Source organism: Triturus cristatus, chromosome 1_2, assembly GCF_964204655.1.
Source record: "Triturus cristatus chromosome 1_2, aTriCri1.1, whole genome shotgun sequence".
In the NCBI taxonomy this organism is placed as follows: Eukaryota; Metazoa; Chordata; class Amphibia; order Caudata; family Salamandridae; genus Triturus; species Triturus cristatus.
The window spans coordinates 548,010,723-548,026,971 of NC_140580.1; the positions used below are offsets into that span (position 1 = coordinate 548,010,723).

The 16,249-nt window shown below is 44.9% G+C and overlaps 1 protein-coding gene across 7 annotated transcripts in view; it reads left to right on the forward strand.

The window, feature by feature from the left end:
• ARHGAP19 (Rho GTPase activating protein 19) overlaps window positions 1–16,249 on the forward strand; it is a 209,646-nt gene that overhangs the window by 169,244 nt on the left and 24,153 nt on the right. For 2 of the 7 annotated variants that reach the window (XM_085606401.1, XM_085606406.1), the window contains exons 9-10: window positions 3,857–3,955; window positions 6,974–7,084. The exons of 3 other annotated variants lie outside the window; for them this stretch is intronic. In XM_085606401.1, the coding sequence (XP_085462527.1) occupies window positions 3,857–3,955; window positions 6,974–7,084 (210 nt within the window). The remainder of the gene's footprint in view (window positions 1–3,856; window positions 3,956–6,973; window positions 7,085–16,249) is intronic. 2 more of the 7 variants (XM_085606408.1, XM_085606407.1) reach the window with 1 other exon arrangement.

A 16,249-nucleotide genomic window follows, 5' to 3' on the forward strand; every position in this document is an offset into this window, starting at 1 on the left:
TTTGTGGGAAAAATGAGAAAAAGTACTGTGCAAGAATGCACATTTATTTCTTAAATATGAGCTCTTAAACGTTTTCTGCACTAGGATCACCATGTTTGCAGCTTTTATGAACTGGCATAGTTGTATCAAACATTTTTTTACCAAAAGTTTTGCATTTTCCTAAGAGGTAGTCTAATTTCTAAAGTTTTTGTATGGTTTCAACCTATCTGCAGTTTGTGGTAGAAACAGGTGGGAAACCGATGGGTGATACCGGAAAGCTATTTAATTTTTTTTTTTTTTTTAATTCTGAATTCAACAAGGAGTCATTGTGTAGGTTGCTCAAGGTTTTCCGAAGGAGAAAAGTGGTTGAAAAAAAAAATATATATATATATATATAAATACTTTTGTCACAAAGTCTTTCTTGCACATAGACTTGTATTCGGAAATCGTAAAAGCATAGGAATCCAATTGGCAATAAAAAATATTCTACTATTATGTGTTCCCACACATCTCCCGATACAAATGGTACCCCACTTCTGTGGCTTGACCTAGGAACTGTGACACAAAATACTCCTAAACACGACTTGGAGACATCACATTCCACTTGGTAAAATCACCACCATGCACTGAGGGTAGCTGTGGAATTTGGGCCCTAGCTCTGCCTCCACCCAGGGACACCTTCCACACCAAGACATTTCAGAAAACTAAACCCTCAGGGAAACTTCGGGAATCTACAGAGATCTACAAATTCCTATCACCCAGTGTTCCCCACTTGGCTCTTGTCCAATAAAAACGCTACTCCCTTGTGTGGCAGAGGCTAGAGCCCTCAACAGGAACAGCTCAAACCAAAGACCAAGGACAATGGCAGTCCTTTCTTGGCATCTAGCAGGCTTTCTCACCCTCCAGGGGGTGCAGAAAGGTTCATCCCCCCTTTTTAGGTCTCGGCTGCGAAAGCTGCGCTTGCGCAGTCTAGCTCCAAGATTTAATGACTTGGAGAAGAGGGGCTTGAACCTGCCCCTCTTCTCCCCTGTTCTCCATTGGCTGGCCTCTTGAATGCTGGCCAGCCATTGGAGAAGAGGTCAGTCATTCCGATTAGGCCCCGTCCTTTTCGGATCGGGGTGCGTGTTTTTTGCAAGAAGTCTCATTCTCTCCTCCAGCCAATGGCTGGAGGAGAGAAAAGACAAACACGCCCCCGAATCCGAAAATGCCGCTGCCTTTCTCCGAGGCATTTCTGCTCTGCCTCGGAGAAAGGCGGTGGTGTCTTCCGGTGCCCTCAGCTTGTCCCTCTTTACTTTGTATTTGTAAATGTGCCACAGCTGAATAAGACGTTTAAGGGTGACTGACTGCTTTCTGGGCAATGCAGTGGGAAATGTATATGGGTAAGAAACATTGTTTCCTGCTATTCCCCACCAGCTGTCTGGCTGCTCCTTCACTGTTAGTTATTCGTTAGTCGGATGTCTCGTCGCCTCTTTCTACAGTGGTCCGTTGTGCCTGGTGTATCTCTCTGCTAAAGGCCGATGTAGGTGGCCTCTGATCCTCGGTGCCAACCATCAACTAACGCCTTGCTTCTTCAGAGACTCCTCCTGACAATTTGATGGGTTAAAGTATGTCTTATGTTTCCCAGCCGGTGTTGCTCATTAACAGAGCCCTCCTCTGCGATTGTGTGTTATATTATGATAAATAAGTGTCCTCTTTTCTTTCCTCAGTTGCCCATTAACTTCCCCGTAGTTCACTGCAAGATTCACTGTTGTCACCGTGTGCTGCGGACGTGTAGTTCAGCCTCCCAGAACTCCCGTCAGCTGATTGGTCGCCGGTTCTGAGGGCCATGATTGATGGTTGACAGTACTCTTTGCTCCCCGGGCAGTGCCCCCTAAACCGGTCGAGCAACGCAGACAACCAACAGAAAGTCTGGAAGCTTCTCCCCCGAGGGGCGCAGAGGAGGCTCAAAACCCGCAAACGTCTGTAATGTTCTCCTCAAAAGTGGCAGTTTTTGTCCCGCGTGTTGGTCATCCTCCGCCTTCACCCCCTGGGGAGCACCAGTGAGACAGGCGGCCGGAAGTCAGCAGGGGCCGGTGGCAGGAGCGGTGAGTCAACAAATGAAGTAAAATCTACTGAAACGGCTTTTAAGTAGATCTCCGACCCCCTCCTGCTTAGTAAGCTCTCCACTGGTAAGGGGTAACGCAGCCGCAAGAATTGACGAGTCACCACGGGAAACTCTGCAAAAATGTCTACCCCGACCCAGCTCTGCTTGCATCTCCGTTTAGGGTACGTGCTTTGCGGGGCTGGTCTTCCCTTCCTGTATCCTACCACGGAAATGCAAAGTCCACGCATATCTGACTAAAAACGCAAAGGTCTCTTACAGACTTTGTACTGAACGGTGGAGCAAGACACTGTCTGGCTTTCATAAAGGGCGCGGTTGGGGGTGGGGGGGGGTAAGGAGAGTTAGAGCTATTGGCATTGCTCATGACATTTTTTTTGTTTGTTCTTGTTTTTAAAACATGTAGAGAAACTGCATTGTTGTTTACAATGTCAATAGCTTAATCAGTGTGTGTGTAGGTGGCTCTGTGTGTGGGGGCAAATGCAATAGGTCTCGTATTTGAGAGGGATTAAGCTATTGACATTGTAAATAACAATGCCGCTTCTTTAAATGTTTTAAAAACAAAAACATAAACAAAAATAATGTCATGAGCAATGCCAATAGCTCTAACTTTACCAATGCTGAGACCATTGCATTGTAAATGCTTGTTGTTTGGGGGCATGGCCCTATGAATAGTGGGCCGCCCCACTTTTTTATTATGTAAGACTTTCCCTGGTGTCTAGTGGGCTTTCTGCACCCCCTCCTCAAATTGGGCATACCCCTAATCGCAGAAAGACTGTGATGCCCCCTTTTGGGGTCAGGCATGTCCCTGTACATTGTGTGCCGTCTCTTTACATTGTAGTCCGTCCCCATCCCATTAATACTTTCCCTGGTGGCTGGTGAACTTTCTGCAGAGGGAACATCCCTGAAGGAGCAGAACAGGGGGGTTGACCCCCCCCGCCCCCATCTGCCTCCTAAGAGGGGGCAGAAAAACGAATTCCCCAACCCCCCTCCACCACCAGCACCCATTTGACTGTTTTATGATTTTCTCTGGTGTCTAGTGGTCTTTTTGCCTCCTCAACCTTTTGTGGTGGTGGCTTGGGCTTTGGATGGTGGGCCATCCCCACATTTTAATTTTTAGTTCATACTTTCTCTGGTGTTTGTTGGGCTCTCTGCTCCCTTGTCCACTCTGGGGAGGAGGAGGGCTGGGTGGGGGGGCAAAGAGACTGAAAGTATTGGGGGCGTTGTGGGGAGCACAGGCCTTAGGCCAAAGGGCTGCACCCTGTACAAAAAACCTGCCTTGAGTTGGTAGAACCGGCAAACAACAAGATCCCACTGTGACCGCCTGGCACTTTGCTCAGTTAGAGAGGTATAGCTGAAAATATGAGTTTCCTATGTTTTCAGTGATACCTACCTGTAGGCAGATCGGGGCCTCTTTTCAGCCCCTCTGCTCTCAGGGAATCGAGGAAGCAGTTTCTTGGCTGCCGGTCCTGCAGATGACATAATCATTCAGTGACCGAATTGCATCATTTGCAGGACCGCCACACCCTCCTGAGCTGGAGCTGAAGGTGTGATGTTGGGCTACTTGTGAACACAGAACTCGGTCCAGACTGCGATCAGGGCATTCTACAAATTAGTGGCTGCAAATGTCACATTTGTGGTGGAAATGACCTATTCCTCTTTGCCCCGTTCTTATGTTTCTGCCTTTGTAGTAACAATTTGAATTGCTAAGAGATATTTATTTACTTAAGTGGGTATGTTATAACTATGAACACCTAGAATCTATTTTTTTTATTGCAGTTTAATAAACATCCAGATGGTGGCACACCATTGTCTGACAGAGATACTCCCTTGGGAAAGAAGCATGTCCGCTCACGATCCCTTGGTGGTCTCATTAAGGTACATTTTTGGGGGGTTCACACTAAAATACTAACCAATTCAGACAAGAGCAATACTTGCATGGTTAATTCAACTGTAATAATTACACCTATTTTTGATTTGCAATGCATTGGTCTTGTTTCGGCAAAATGAGCATCACATTCTAATCAGCATGTCGAATTTATTAAACTGTCATAATATTTCTGTTTTCAGCGTTTGTAGTTTATACACGGGTTCAATGGGATAAAATTGGCATATGTTTACTATTATCTGTATATAATACCTTATTTCGACCATAAGCTATAAAACGTTTCACACTAAAACAAAATTAAAATATTTACACATCCAGCTATACATCATTTATCAGTGTTTAGAGGACACGAATACACAATTGGTAGTTACGGTGGACTTAAAGTGGATGAACCGGAGTCTCTATTAGAGCTTTTGCTTGAGTTGCTATAGTTCCTGTTACAATGGGGCGATTTTACTATAACACACAAGGATAAAATATCCCGGGGCAACTAATGGAGACATTTTTGATAAGGAAAACTGCATAATCTGTCCGCAATATAAACACTGATGCAGAGTTTGTGGCTAAAGATATTTGGCGGCCACAACATCCTAGTGCCAACCAGTACACATATGAAAGCAAGAAGTAGAATACTTATGCCAGGATAGAGAATGTTCTTATTAGCCAGATAACAGATTTTAATTGGTCTGGAGGCTTCTATTCTTTCAACTGTTATCTTAGAACATTGTATGGTTTATCTTACTGAGAATTTAAACACTTCGAAAACTAATATAACACGGCTAAATTGGTGGCTAGATTTGTCATTACTGGTTGAAAAAAACTCAATAGAGGACTGACGTAGGGCTATCAAAGAATATTTAACGATAAATGAGGAATCTGCCTAAATTAGAATACTGTGGGATGCATTTAAAGTTTTCTTTAAATGAGTTTTCATTTCTCTTCCTGGGGAAAAAGAAGAAAAAATAGTCAAGAGAACAGCAGAACGTAGATCTACACTTACACCAGGTACATATGAATGTAATTAGATGATTTAAATACATTGCTTGAGAAGGCTAAGCTAAATTTTCTGGAAAGAAAGACTGTAAATTTAAATATGGTCTACCAGCACACATGTACAGAGCATAATCAACGTGGGCAGTTATTGGCATGTTTACATTTAAGATAGGAATTTAAAAAAAAACCTTCACAAATTATTTTAGAAGAAGAAATCGGATGCATTTTGAGGACACAGGGGAAGCTGTAAGGGCATTCTTCAGTTTCAATAAGTAATTTATATTCAGAAAAATGGCACCACAAACTACAAATGCCTAAAAAAGAATCTTCCTACAGGCAGCTAATCTCAAGAAATTGTCAGGATTATAAAACCGCTCTATTGAATCACATTAAAGCAGAAGTCGTCTACACAGCAGTATCCGTATTACCCTGCCATAAAGCGCCAGGTCAAGACTGGCTACCTTGTGGAGTATATAAGACTTAATTTCAGAATGAGAACAAATAATTCTTCATAATGTTCTTTTTCACACAAAATTAATTTCAGAGAATATTTTGGCAAGGGAAATTGGAGCCCTTTTTACAACAAAACAAACATTCTGAGCTATATATACCAAGCTGACCAATTAGCCTTTTAAATTCAATTGATAAAATATTTATGAAAATACTCACAGTAAGATTGGCCTGAATGATTTGTTTTATCTTCTTCATCATGGTCCGACTGATTTTTATCCCCTGACATTTCTTATCTTTGAAGACGCATTACCTGGTTGAGGCTATTGATTACTCTTCTATAACAGATACAGAAATACCAATGTTATTGCTTGATGGTGGGCAAGCGTTCAACCTGGTGAACCAGGCATTTCTAGAGGCTGTGGTAGCTTGGAAGCAGTGTCCTGTTAAGTTTACCAGGTTGATAAAGGCCCTTTCCTACATGCTCACAAGTAAACAATTAAACTTGGTGATACGCTAACAACTTACAGCAGAAGGAAAAGCACAATACCACAACAGAACCTACCATTCAAACAGCGTAACCAAGAGGTACTCCAGCTCACAGAAGACCCCAACTAACCTCAGAAGGAACACAGCATCACCCGCGCACATCAAGATATATATCAAGGTAATACCCTTTCAGGCCTATAGTGAATAATAAATTATGCAAAAAGGGAGTAGAGAATTCTGTGTAGTTCCCACGTTTTAAGTGGAGAACAGGTTTTTTTTTATATATAAAACACTCTACAACCCCACCGACACTCAAAAAATGCTCACCTCAAATATCTATTTTTCTAGAAGTGGTTTTAAGCATTGGATTAGCATAGGGCCATCCACACCCTGCTAGAAAAGTGGCAAAGTGCTTTGCCATTTTTGCAACAGGTTTTAAGTATAGGATTAGCTAGTGCTGGCCACGCCTAGCTGGAACATGACAAAAGCCTTTTTACCTCTACAGACACAGTATTATAGCTTTGGATTGGTAAAATACCATCCAAGCCAATATGAAATTAATAAAAGCAACCCCTGCTAAATAATGAGCCACGTTCATTGTTGCCCAGGCTTCAGAGTATTTTCACTTTAAACAATTCCAAACAGTGCTGATATGCCATTGGACTGGCGTGATTCATGTGAGGAGGTTTCCATACACCACTATTTGCTAAATGTATCTCTCTGTAATCCTACAGGGACCCAGCTTTTCCAGTTTCAGCAAGCTATAGCCATTTATAAAACGCACATTTAGGTCAAAAGCAACACAACGCTACACAAGCCTAGGGTAATATCTAGCTTCCGCGTATTTGCTTCTGCAACACAACCACAAAATAACTGGAATCCACAGATAACATTGTATGACACACCATCGTTCTATCCCTCAGTTCTAGTAAAAGTGGTGCCCAGCACAATGTTTATAGAGGGCATGGCTTGGAAAAAGGACATCACAAGTGGAAAACAGGGTCTCCTCATTTTTGATTGATTAAATCCGAGTTTCCTACATTGTTTTTTAACTTTATTTTTCTCTTCGAAATCAGCGCAAGGTTTTAGGCAATCCTGTAATCTTGGAAAAGAGAAGTCGAATTGTATCTTCAGAATATTTGGCAGCGCAAGAACTGAAGGAAACTTTCAAAGAAAATGTCATTTTAGTAAGTGATGGTGTTTCCTGGGACATGGGTATTTAAACTCTCCTGCATGCTATTTCCACGAAATTCAATATTTTGAATTCCTTTGATATCTAGTAAGGATTCTAGGCCACATTTTAAGCAAAAAAAAATAGGATTTTTCCCCCTCACCTACTACATTGCCTCAGTAACCTAACAAGGCAAGGCGGCCAGGTAAAAGGCACACACCATCACAACTAAAATATTAAACAAGAGTACTTTGCTATTCAGGGAGGAGAGGGTTGTAATTAATAGGCTGAGAAAGAATACTGGAGTAGTAAAGTTTAAACTTGAGCTAGGTGACACTTTTGCTGCACTACCGGAAGTGTTCGTATTTATGTTAGAACAACTGTTGCCACCTCTGATGTCTAGCTACCAAATGGCCATTAATTAAATCCATAGAAACAGAATCGAGAGGCAACAAAACAAGATACACATGTAAGATTAATACATAACACATCAAGATGAAGGGAGTCAGAGAAATGTTTCTGGTTGAATCTTTGCTTCGTTAATCAAATGCGTCTTCACCAAGTATCATTAACTTGTTCTTCAAGGCTGGACTTTCCTGTTTTCATTTTCTAATGGTTTTGAATTCTGGTTTTTTTTTCTCTGTTTAGTAGTGTTTTTAAAACTAAGTGATTAAGTGTTTACACTTTTTTGTGCTTTGAAAACTCACAAGTACAGTCCTTTTCCAGTGCTTGCAGATTTGTTTGCTCCACCAATATTGCATAACTTATATTAGGCGTATTTGAGGGTCCTCGGCACCTTGGCAACACAAAGCACAGCGGAGCTTCGGATAGTTTTCTGGTCTACTATGTGCATGGGGTGAGGCATACATTTGCTGGGCAAGGGACCTGCTCTCCCTGTGGTAAGTGAGTATTCACTGCTTGGCTGTTTTATTCTAGGGGTGTGTGAAACTCGCGTAATTTGATGTAGCATAATTACGAGAAATTTCCACAAAATTACGTGTAATTACGCAAAATGCACCTCACACTCCTGCTCTAGTTTGCATTTTAGTTAGCACGCAAGTTATTCGAGCAGTCCTCTCCGATAAAAAATAAAATCTATCTGAAATGCCTCCCTCATTCATAAATTACCTGAACGGTACATCTTTCATTAAACTTTTGCACCAAAATTATGTGATGTGGTGTAGTGGCGAAATCTGTGTAATTAATTTTACTTTTTGGTTTATGAAATTACCAAAATTGCCCAAGTTATGCCAGAGTACTCAAAATTTCCCACAGGCCTATTTTATTCCTGACTAGGTGTGTACTTGTCTGATCAGGCTAACTTTGTATCAGTGTAACAATATCCCGCTATTCTTTGGGTAGGGCGCCAAACAACTGCCCAAATTTACTTACTTAGAAACATCTGAGTCCGGGCTCGAAAGGCACGCAAGATCTGTTTATCATCAGGAAACACTTGGATCAGGGAGCTTCAGGACTAGACTCTCGAATGCCAGATAGCCAGCAATGATGTAGTTCAGAGATAATGAACCTAAGAGGATGAAAAGCATTGGGATATAGGGATAAGGTGGAAGTCACAAAGCTGCACCAGTTCTGAAAGTATCCATGGAAAAGAACGCAATGTGTAGGGACATGAGATTGTATTGTATTGTAATTGCATTTATATAGCGCTTACTACCCCTTACGAGGCATCAAATCACTTTTTCAGCGAGTAGCACGCTACTCCGGAACCCATAAAGGATTAGTGTTGAATTAGTATAGTGAAATATGAAAGTAATTTGAGTGGTGGATAGGTTAGTCAGTTATTTTGATTCAGAAGGATAGCGGAGATATAGAAGAGGGAAAAAAGGTTTGAATTTATGTAATAGGTTGTCCACTGTCTCTGTGTCCTCGAAGAGCTATACCTTGTTTGGCACAATGGAGTACTGATTCCACTATTAGCACAAGTCGTTTTCTGTTTTCCAAAATAGTTTTCTTCCAGTTGCTCTTAATCATAGTTGTAACAGCAGCAGACTTCCTTTCAAAAACAGATGAGAAGTTAGCTGCCGCTGTCATACCCTCTTTGTGATACATGGAGGAAGCATGGAAACAATCACATTATGCAGGTTTCCATTTGGTCAAGGGCCGAAGCACTAATTTTCCCACAGCTTGATGAGAACCTCTTCCAACCAAGTAGGTGAGGTGAGACTTAAGAAAGATTGAAGAAAACCAGGTGTCAATGTGGAAAAGGATCTATCAAAATGTCACTCGGGGACCATACGCCTCTAACATGCTTCAACACCCTATCAGGGGTAACAAGCGCTATATAAATACAAACTATTTTTTTTTCTTCCTCTTCTATCCTCCTGCTATCCTTCCGAATCCAAATAACTGACTAACCTATCCACCACTTAAAATTTACTTGCATGTTTCACTATACTAATTCAACACTAATCCTCAATGGGTCCCGTAGTAGCGTGCTACTCGCCGAAAAAGCGCTTTGACGTCTTGTCAGGGGTAGAAAGCGCTATATAAATGCAATTACAATACCATTAAGAAAATATGAGTCCCAAACTCCACATCATAACTTTGGCATTTACACGCTTAAGTTACTTAGAAAACCAGATGGAGAGCCATCAGAACTCCAAAGGTAAAAAAACAAAACATATGTTACAGGTTAGGATGAGGATTAAAATTCCAGAAACCCCACTTGGCTGTGGAACCAAGAAGGATAAACCAAATCACATAGCTCACACTCGCCCTGGTTGGTGGAAAGGTTGCAGCTCAATCCATCACGCCCGCTGAGCACCCCCACAAGAAAAAACCTCAATTGAAAACATTCTTTTTCTAGGCAGATAACTAACCCACACTATACCCAATCCAGGCCCTTGGTCATTCAAACCTCAATCACTGGCATAAATCTGCCCCAAGAGGCCAAGTAACTGGACAATTCAAATCTCTTCCAGGATTATACTTCTAATCTACATTTGTTTGCCGTCCATAATTTGCCTGGATCCATATATGTACTATATGTATACGTAAAGCTGGATTTACTTCACCTCTGGATTGGAAAGATGGGAAAGCCAGATTGCCCAATGCGTCTTCTTGCTTAAGAATCCTTCTCTTGGCACTGTTCATTAGACATGCTCCTCACACAGACTTCATGTACCCAGGTAATTCCAAGTTACTTCGGTCTATTCTCTCACATTGGCGGTAACAGTGTCACTGACTCACTAAAGAAATAATGCAATACTAACTCCTCGGGCACTCTCCTGCACTCTCTCCGTAGGGCATGCAAAAAAGAGGGCACCTCCAACCTTAAAATGACAGAGAGAGAGAGAAAAAAACACGCCTATTTGTGCATTTGTGTGCTGATCATATATATTATCTCGCTGCAGGTTTTTAACTACATGCACTCAGTTACTTTGATGGTTTTCTTGGAATGTGTAATCCACAATACTTGTTGCAGTTGATTTATTCCATAAGTTTTACTTTGCATGCTGCTAGTTACCCTTCAGGCTGTGAGAAATCAACTTTTGTTCTTCTAAGAACTCTTTCTTGGGGGCAGGAGAGCACACTCATTAAAGAAAGGTCAACTCCGTTGAAATTAGTTATTTTTCATTAAGCAATGTATTATGTAAATTGTTTAGTGGTGAATTTGTACAACAAATCCTTCTCTCTCAATGTGTTTTTGATTAAATCCTTTGAGGGAACTTTTTTATTTACAGTTTTTCTAAAGAAAATATGAATAAATAAGCAATCTATCATTTACATAAGCATTGTATTAAAAATAATTGTTAAAGTCTCTATGTTTATTGCAGGCAAGTTAGTCTTTCTTATGTAGTTGTTCATATTGTTATGTACCATTAAGTCCATCTGATGTGCTGATCTCAGCGCTCCACAGATGCACCATTGTCTATCTTACTTACCCGGGAGTGGCATTCTTATTCATTTTAAATGGACGTAAGAAATCAGAGTCCGTGGGGCATTCTGGCTGATGTGGTTTGTTTTTGTTTTATGTTGTAGCTCAAAGAGAACTTTGGAAAATGTAATTTGATTCTTTCAGTGCTTGTGGCCTTTAAATGTTTGTGTGGCGGTTTTTTGTTTTTTGGTCTTGGAACTACTCAGAAGGTGCAGTTGTGATTATAGGAAAACAGTTGTTCCTCATTTAGACCTCCGGGCTAAAGGTTTATATCAAAATATCTCTTGTTGGGGAAATATCCTCTGAGACTCTGCTTACCTTTCTTGTGATTTGGCCAAAATATACTTTAGAGCATAGACATTCGATCAGATAGATTGTTGAGTCTGTATCACAAGTTTCTTTGGTATTAATGCAGATTCCCTCCCAGGTTGTTGGGTGTTTTGTAGTTTTTGCTTTTCCGGACTGCTTTCCGAAATTTTCTAGTTTAAAAAATATATATATTTTCTCTTATTTGTGCAGTTAAGAGTGCTTCTTTCTGAGTAACATTGTTTATTTGATGTTGGTTGTTTTGTAGAGTGACAATTGTATATCTTAATTTTATCTTTTAAATTTGTGTAGCGTTTTAGCCTTGTATATCTTATAGGTTTCATCCAGTGCAATTGAATTTACCCTGAATAGTTGGCTAAAAGGTAGGTTTTCAGTTATTACTTATGGGTGGTATCCTTGTACTGATAATTTATTGCGGTGTGACTCTTTTTTTTGTTGATATAGAGGTCTATGTGTGTCTTGTGGTTTTGTGCGTCGATTGTGGAATGTAATAGTCAATCCCAGGTTTGCCTACTGTGATTGTCCATTTAATTGGATAGTTTGTATCTTAGAGAAGTTGTCATTGCGCGTGCCTGTCGTAACCACAGGATGTCTTCAAGTATGCTTGTTGAAAATGATGCGTTTAAATATTTGTTTTGCCATTAAAATTGAAGCAATTATAAATGGTGAAATTTAATAGTGATAATATAAATTGGTTTGGATTCTCAACTTCCAGTGAGCAAGCATACTTTTTTTTAGTTTTGTTTGTAATCCTTCAAAGGGGTTGGGGTGGTGCTATACAAATTGGTCATATAAAGAGTAAGGAGTATTGCTTCATCTGTGATTTCTATATCAGTCAGCTTATTTATTCGGGTCTGTTGTACTCCTGAATAAAATCCATGTAAACTTGAGGTATTTGTTGAGGTCAAATACTACATAGTTTCTTGGATTTTCCAATGTGGATCTGTTGCCTGCTGTTGTTGGTTGTAGAGATGGATCTTTACAATATTGATAGATTATAGACACATGGAAAAAAATGATGGTTGATGATCCGGAAACATGTCAGCAATTAAAAATGTCTTAACTTAGGGCTATGTTTTTGTTTACTGTCGAGCTTCCCTCTGGCTCCTTATCTTGCAATGCAGAAAGACTGTATTCTGAGAAGATTCTAGTTTGGTCTGTCAGAGTCCAGTAGTCTGCAAGGTTATGGTAGCTGTTTGGGGAGGCGAGAAGATTGTTTTCAAGCGTTCCTTTGCTAAAACATGTTAGATTGCAGAACTCAGCGTGTATTATTTGTGTGCATTATTCACAGATCGCTCCTCCGGCTCCAAATCCTCACCCTCGGATTCCGGTAAGCGACGCCAATAAAAGAAGCCGAAGAAGCGTGTTTGCTCTCCGACATTCCCCCGTTGCTCCCCGGAGCCGGACGCGGGGGACAGGGGCTGCGCCCCGGCACTACCCCTGGTGTCTGGGAGTCCCGCAGCCTACCCGCCATACCCGGGTCCATCGGCGACTCCCGAACAGGTGCAAGAATTCCTTGGTACCATGGACCTCCTTTTTAGGCCCCGGGCTCCCGCTGGCGCGCCTTCGGGCCCCGCGGTCCCGTGTCCAGATCCTGTTGGTCCGGCGGCTCCGCCACCGGCGCCAGCCCCGGCACCACAGGATCCTGCGGCTCCGGCCCCGGCAACACGAGGTGCGGCGTTGCCGGCGCCTCCCTCGGCTCCACCCTCAGCGCCGCACTGGGTGCTGTTTATTCCTCCCTTGCCCCGGTTGCAGGACCATTTTGTTCCGACCTGGGACCCACATTGTGAGACGGCGCAGGTTCGGCCCCGGCCAGCGCTGTTCCCGACGCCGTTCGTCCCTTCTCCGGCTTTGCCGCCCCGACCGGCTCCCTCTACGCCAGAGGCGGACGAAGACTGGGAAGGGTCCTTGGACCCTCTTGCTCGGCACTGTGACTCCAAGCAGGATTGGGTGGACGACTTGGAGGAGGCGGGCGACCTCGATGTCTCGTCGGACCCGGGGTATGCCTCCCCTCCGCCTACGATGGAGGAAGGTGCCTCCTATATGATGGTCCTCCATCGGGCGGCTGAGGCCCTTAATCTTGACCTCTCCACAGTGGCCCTCAAGACCAACCTCCTCACCGAGGTGCTCCAGACAGCGTCTACTTCATTGGAGCCGTTACTTCCCTTCAATGACGCCCTTACCAACGTCCTCTTGGGCACTTGATCGAGGCTGGCCACAGGGGCCCCGGTGGATAAGAATGTCACCAGGCGCCACCGGCCGGCGCCCGGTGACCCTGCTTTTTGACCACTCACCCTACGCCTGAGAGCCTGGTCATTCAGGCCTCGACGTCAGAGTGCTTTTCCTACGGCCCGCCGGATAAGGACTCTAAACGGCTGGACTAATTTGGGAAGCGGTTGTTCTTTTCGGCCAGCTTGGGGCTGCGGTCAGTGAACACCGCCTGCCTGTTGGGCTGCTACTCCCACGTGGTGTGGGATGCAGTGGCTCAGGTGTTGCCTCAGTGTTCTGAGGAGGTGCAGACAGTCCTTTCTCAGGCAATTGCTGAGGGTAAGGATGCGGCTAAGTTCGCCATTTGGTGTGGGTTGGACACCGCTGACTCATTGGGCAGGGCGATTTCTACAACTGTGACGTTGCGATGTCACGTCTGGTTGCGTTCAACTGGGTTCTCGCCCGGTGTCCAGTGCTCGCTCATGGACATTCCCTTCGATGGCACCCGCCTGTTTGGCGACAAGGCTGACCGTGTCCTGGAGCGCTTTAAGGATGCGCGAGCTACGGCCAAGTCCTTGGGCCTTTCTACCAAGAGCTCGGCTTCTCCTGGTTTTCGTTCCTTTCGAGGCCAAGTTAGAGGTAGTCAGGCGCGTCCGTTCCCAAAGCCTGTGCAGAACCAGCCCCAGTGCGGCTGAGGTTGAGGTTTCCGCAGGGGCGGGTCGGGGAACCAGCGTGCGGGTCAGTCTACCTCCACCCCCGCTGCGGGTACTCCCTCCCCTTTCAGTCCTCCCCTCCGGCCCTCTTGGCCAAGGGGGCCATCGAGTGCATTCCTGGGCCGGAAGTAGGGAGTGGTGGTTCCCACTACTTTCTGGTCCCCAAGAAGGACAAAGGGGGTCTGCGTCCTAGCTTGGATCTCCGGGAAGTCAATCGCTTCCTCCGGAAGGAGAAGTTCAAGATGCTGACTCTAGCTCAGGTCTTAGCTGCCCTCGACCCTGAAGACTGGATGGTAGCGTTGGACCTGCAGGACGCGTATTTTCACATCCCCGTCCTGCCAGCCCACCAGCGTTACCTCCGGTTCCCGGTAGGCCCTGAGCTTTTTCAATTTGCCGTGCTCCCCTTCGGCCTTGCCAGCGCCCCTCAGGTGTTCACGAAAGTGATGGCGGTGGTTGCAGCTCATCTGCACAGGTCGGAGGTGTCCGTTTTCCCCCTACCTCGACGACTGTTTTTTGAAGGCGGGCTCGCCCCAGACAGTCGTCGCCCACCTTCAGACTATGTCCGACCTCCTGCATTTGCTGGGGTTGTTAATCGACGTGCCGAAGTTGCACCCGGGTCCCTCTCAGAAGCTCCCCTTCATTGGAGCGGTTCTGGATTCAACGCTGTTTCATGTTTATCCTCCCGAGTAGCGAGTCCGGGATATTCAGGTTATGATTCTGATCTTTCAGCCTCTGTCCCGGGTTTGTCAGGATGACCCTCCGGCTCCTGGGCCTGATGGCCTCCTGCATCCTGTTGGTGACACATGCCAGATGGCATATGCGGGCTCTTCAGTGGAACCTGAAGTTACAATGAGCGCAACATCAGGGCGACCTATCCAATCATGTCCAGATCTCGGAGGGCACTGCACTGCAGTTGCAGTGGTGGCTCACGAATCGCGATTGAGTCTGTGGCAGATCCGTCTCCCTTCCCCAACCGGAGCACACAGTGGTGACAGATGCGTCCCTCCTGGGATGGGGAGGCCACTTGGGAGAGGCGGAGATCAGAGGACTCTGGTCTCCGGCGGAGTCCCGGCTCCATATCAACCTTCTGGAGCTTCGGGCGATCCGGCTTGCGCTGAAAGCATTCCTTCCCTCTGTCCGGGGAAGTGTGGTGCAGGTGTTCAGACAACACCACTACCATGTGGTATTGCAACAAACAGGGCGGGGTGGGGTCCTGATCCCATTGTCAGGAGGCTCTGCTCCTCTGGACGTGGCTGGAACATCAGGGCATTACCTTGGTGGTTCAACACCTGGCAGGTTCTCTGAACGCCGGGGCGGACAAACTCAGCCGCCGGTGCTTGATGGATCACAAATGGCGTCTGCATTCGGATGTGGTGCAAGGTCTCTTTCAGCAGTGGGGAGAGCCTTGGATAGATCTATTCGCCACTGACGAGAACGCGCAATGTCATCAGTTCTGCGCGTTGGAATTTCTAAGGCGGTTCTTGCTCTGCGACGCTTTTCGTCACGAGTGGATTTGCGGTCTATTGTACGCCTTTCCGCCTATACCACTTCTGCCCAGAGTGCTGAAGAAGATTCGGCGTGACCGGGCCCAAGTCATCCTTGTGTCTCCGGATCGGGTACGGAGATACTGGTATCCCGAGCTACTCAGCATGGCGATCGATCCCCCGATCCGTCTGCCTCTTCGGGAGGTGACGGTCCTCCACCCTAACCTGTCGAGCCTCCACCTCCATGCATGGAGATTGAGCGGCGATAGTTGACAGCTTTCGATCTTCCTCCCGAAGTCTGTGATGTCATTCTGGCAGCCAGGCGTCCCTCCACTAAAACTGTATACGCCTGCAGGTGGAACAAGTTTGTGGCATAGTGCACAGCAAAGGCTGTGGATCCCCTTTCTGCCCCTCTTTCTGAAGTTCTTCTTTCCTTGGCCCAGCAGGGCTCTGCTCTGGGCACTATCAAAGGTTATCTTTCGGCCATCTCTGCCTTTTTGAGGCTTCCAGATAAGCCTTCTCTTTTTAAGTCCCCGGAGGTTAACAGTTTT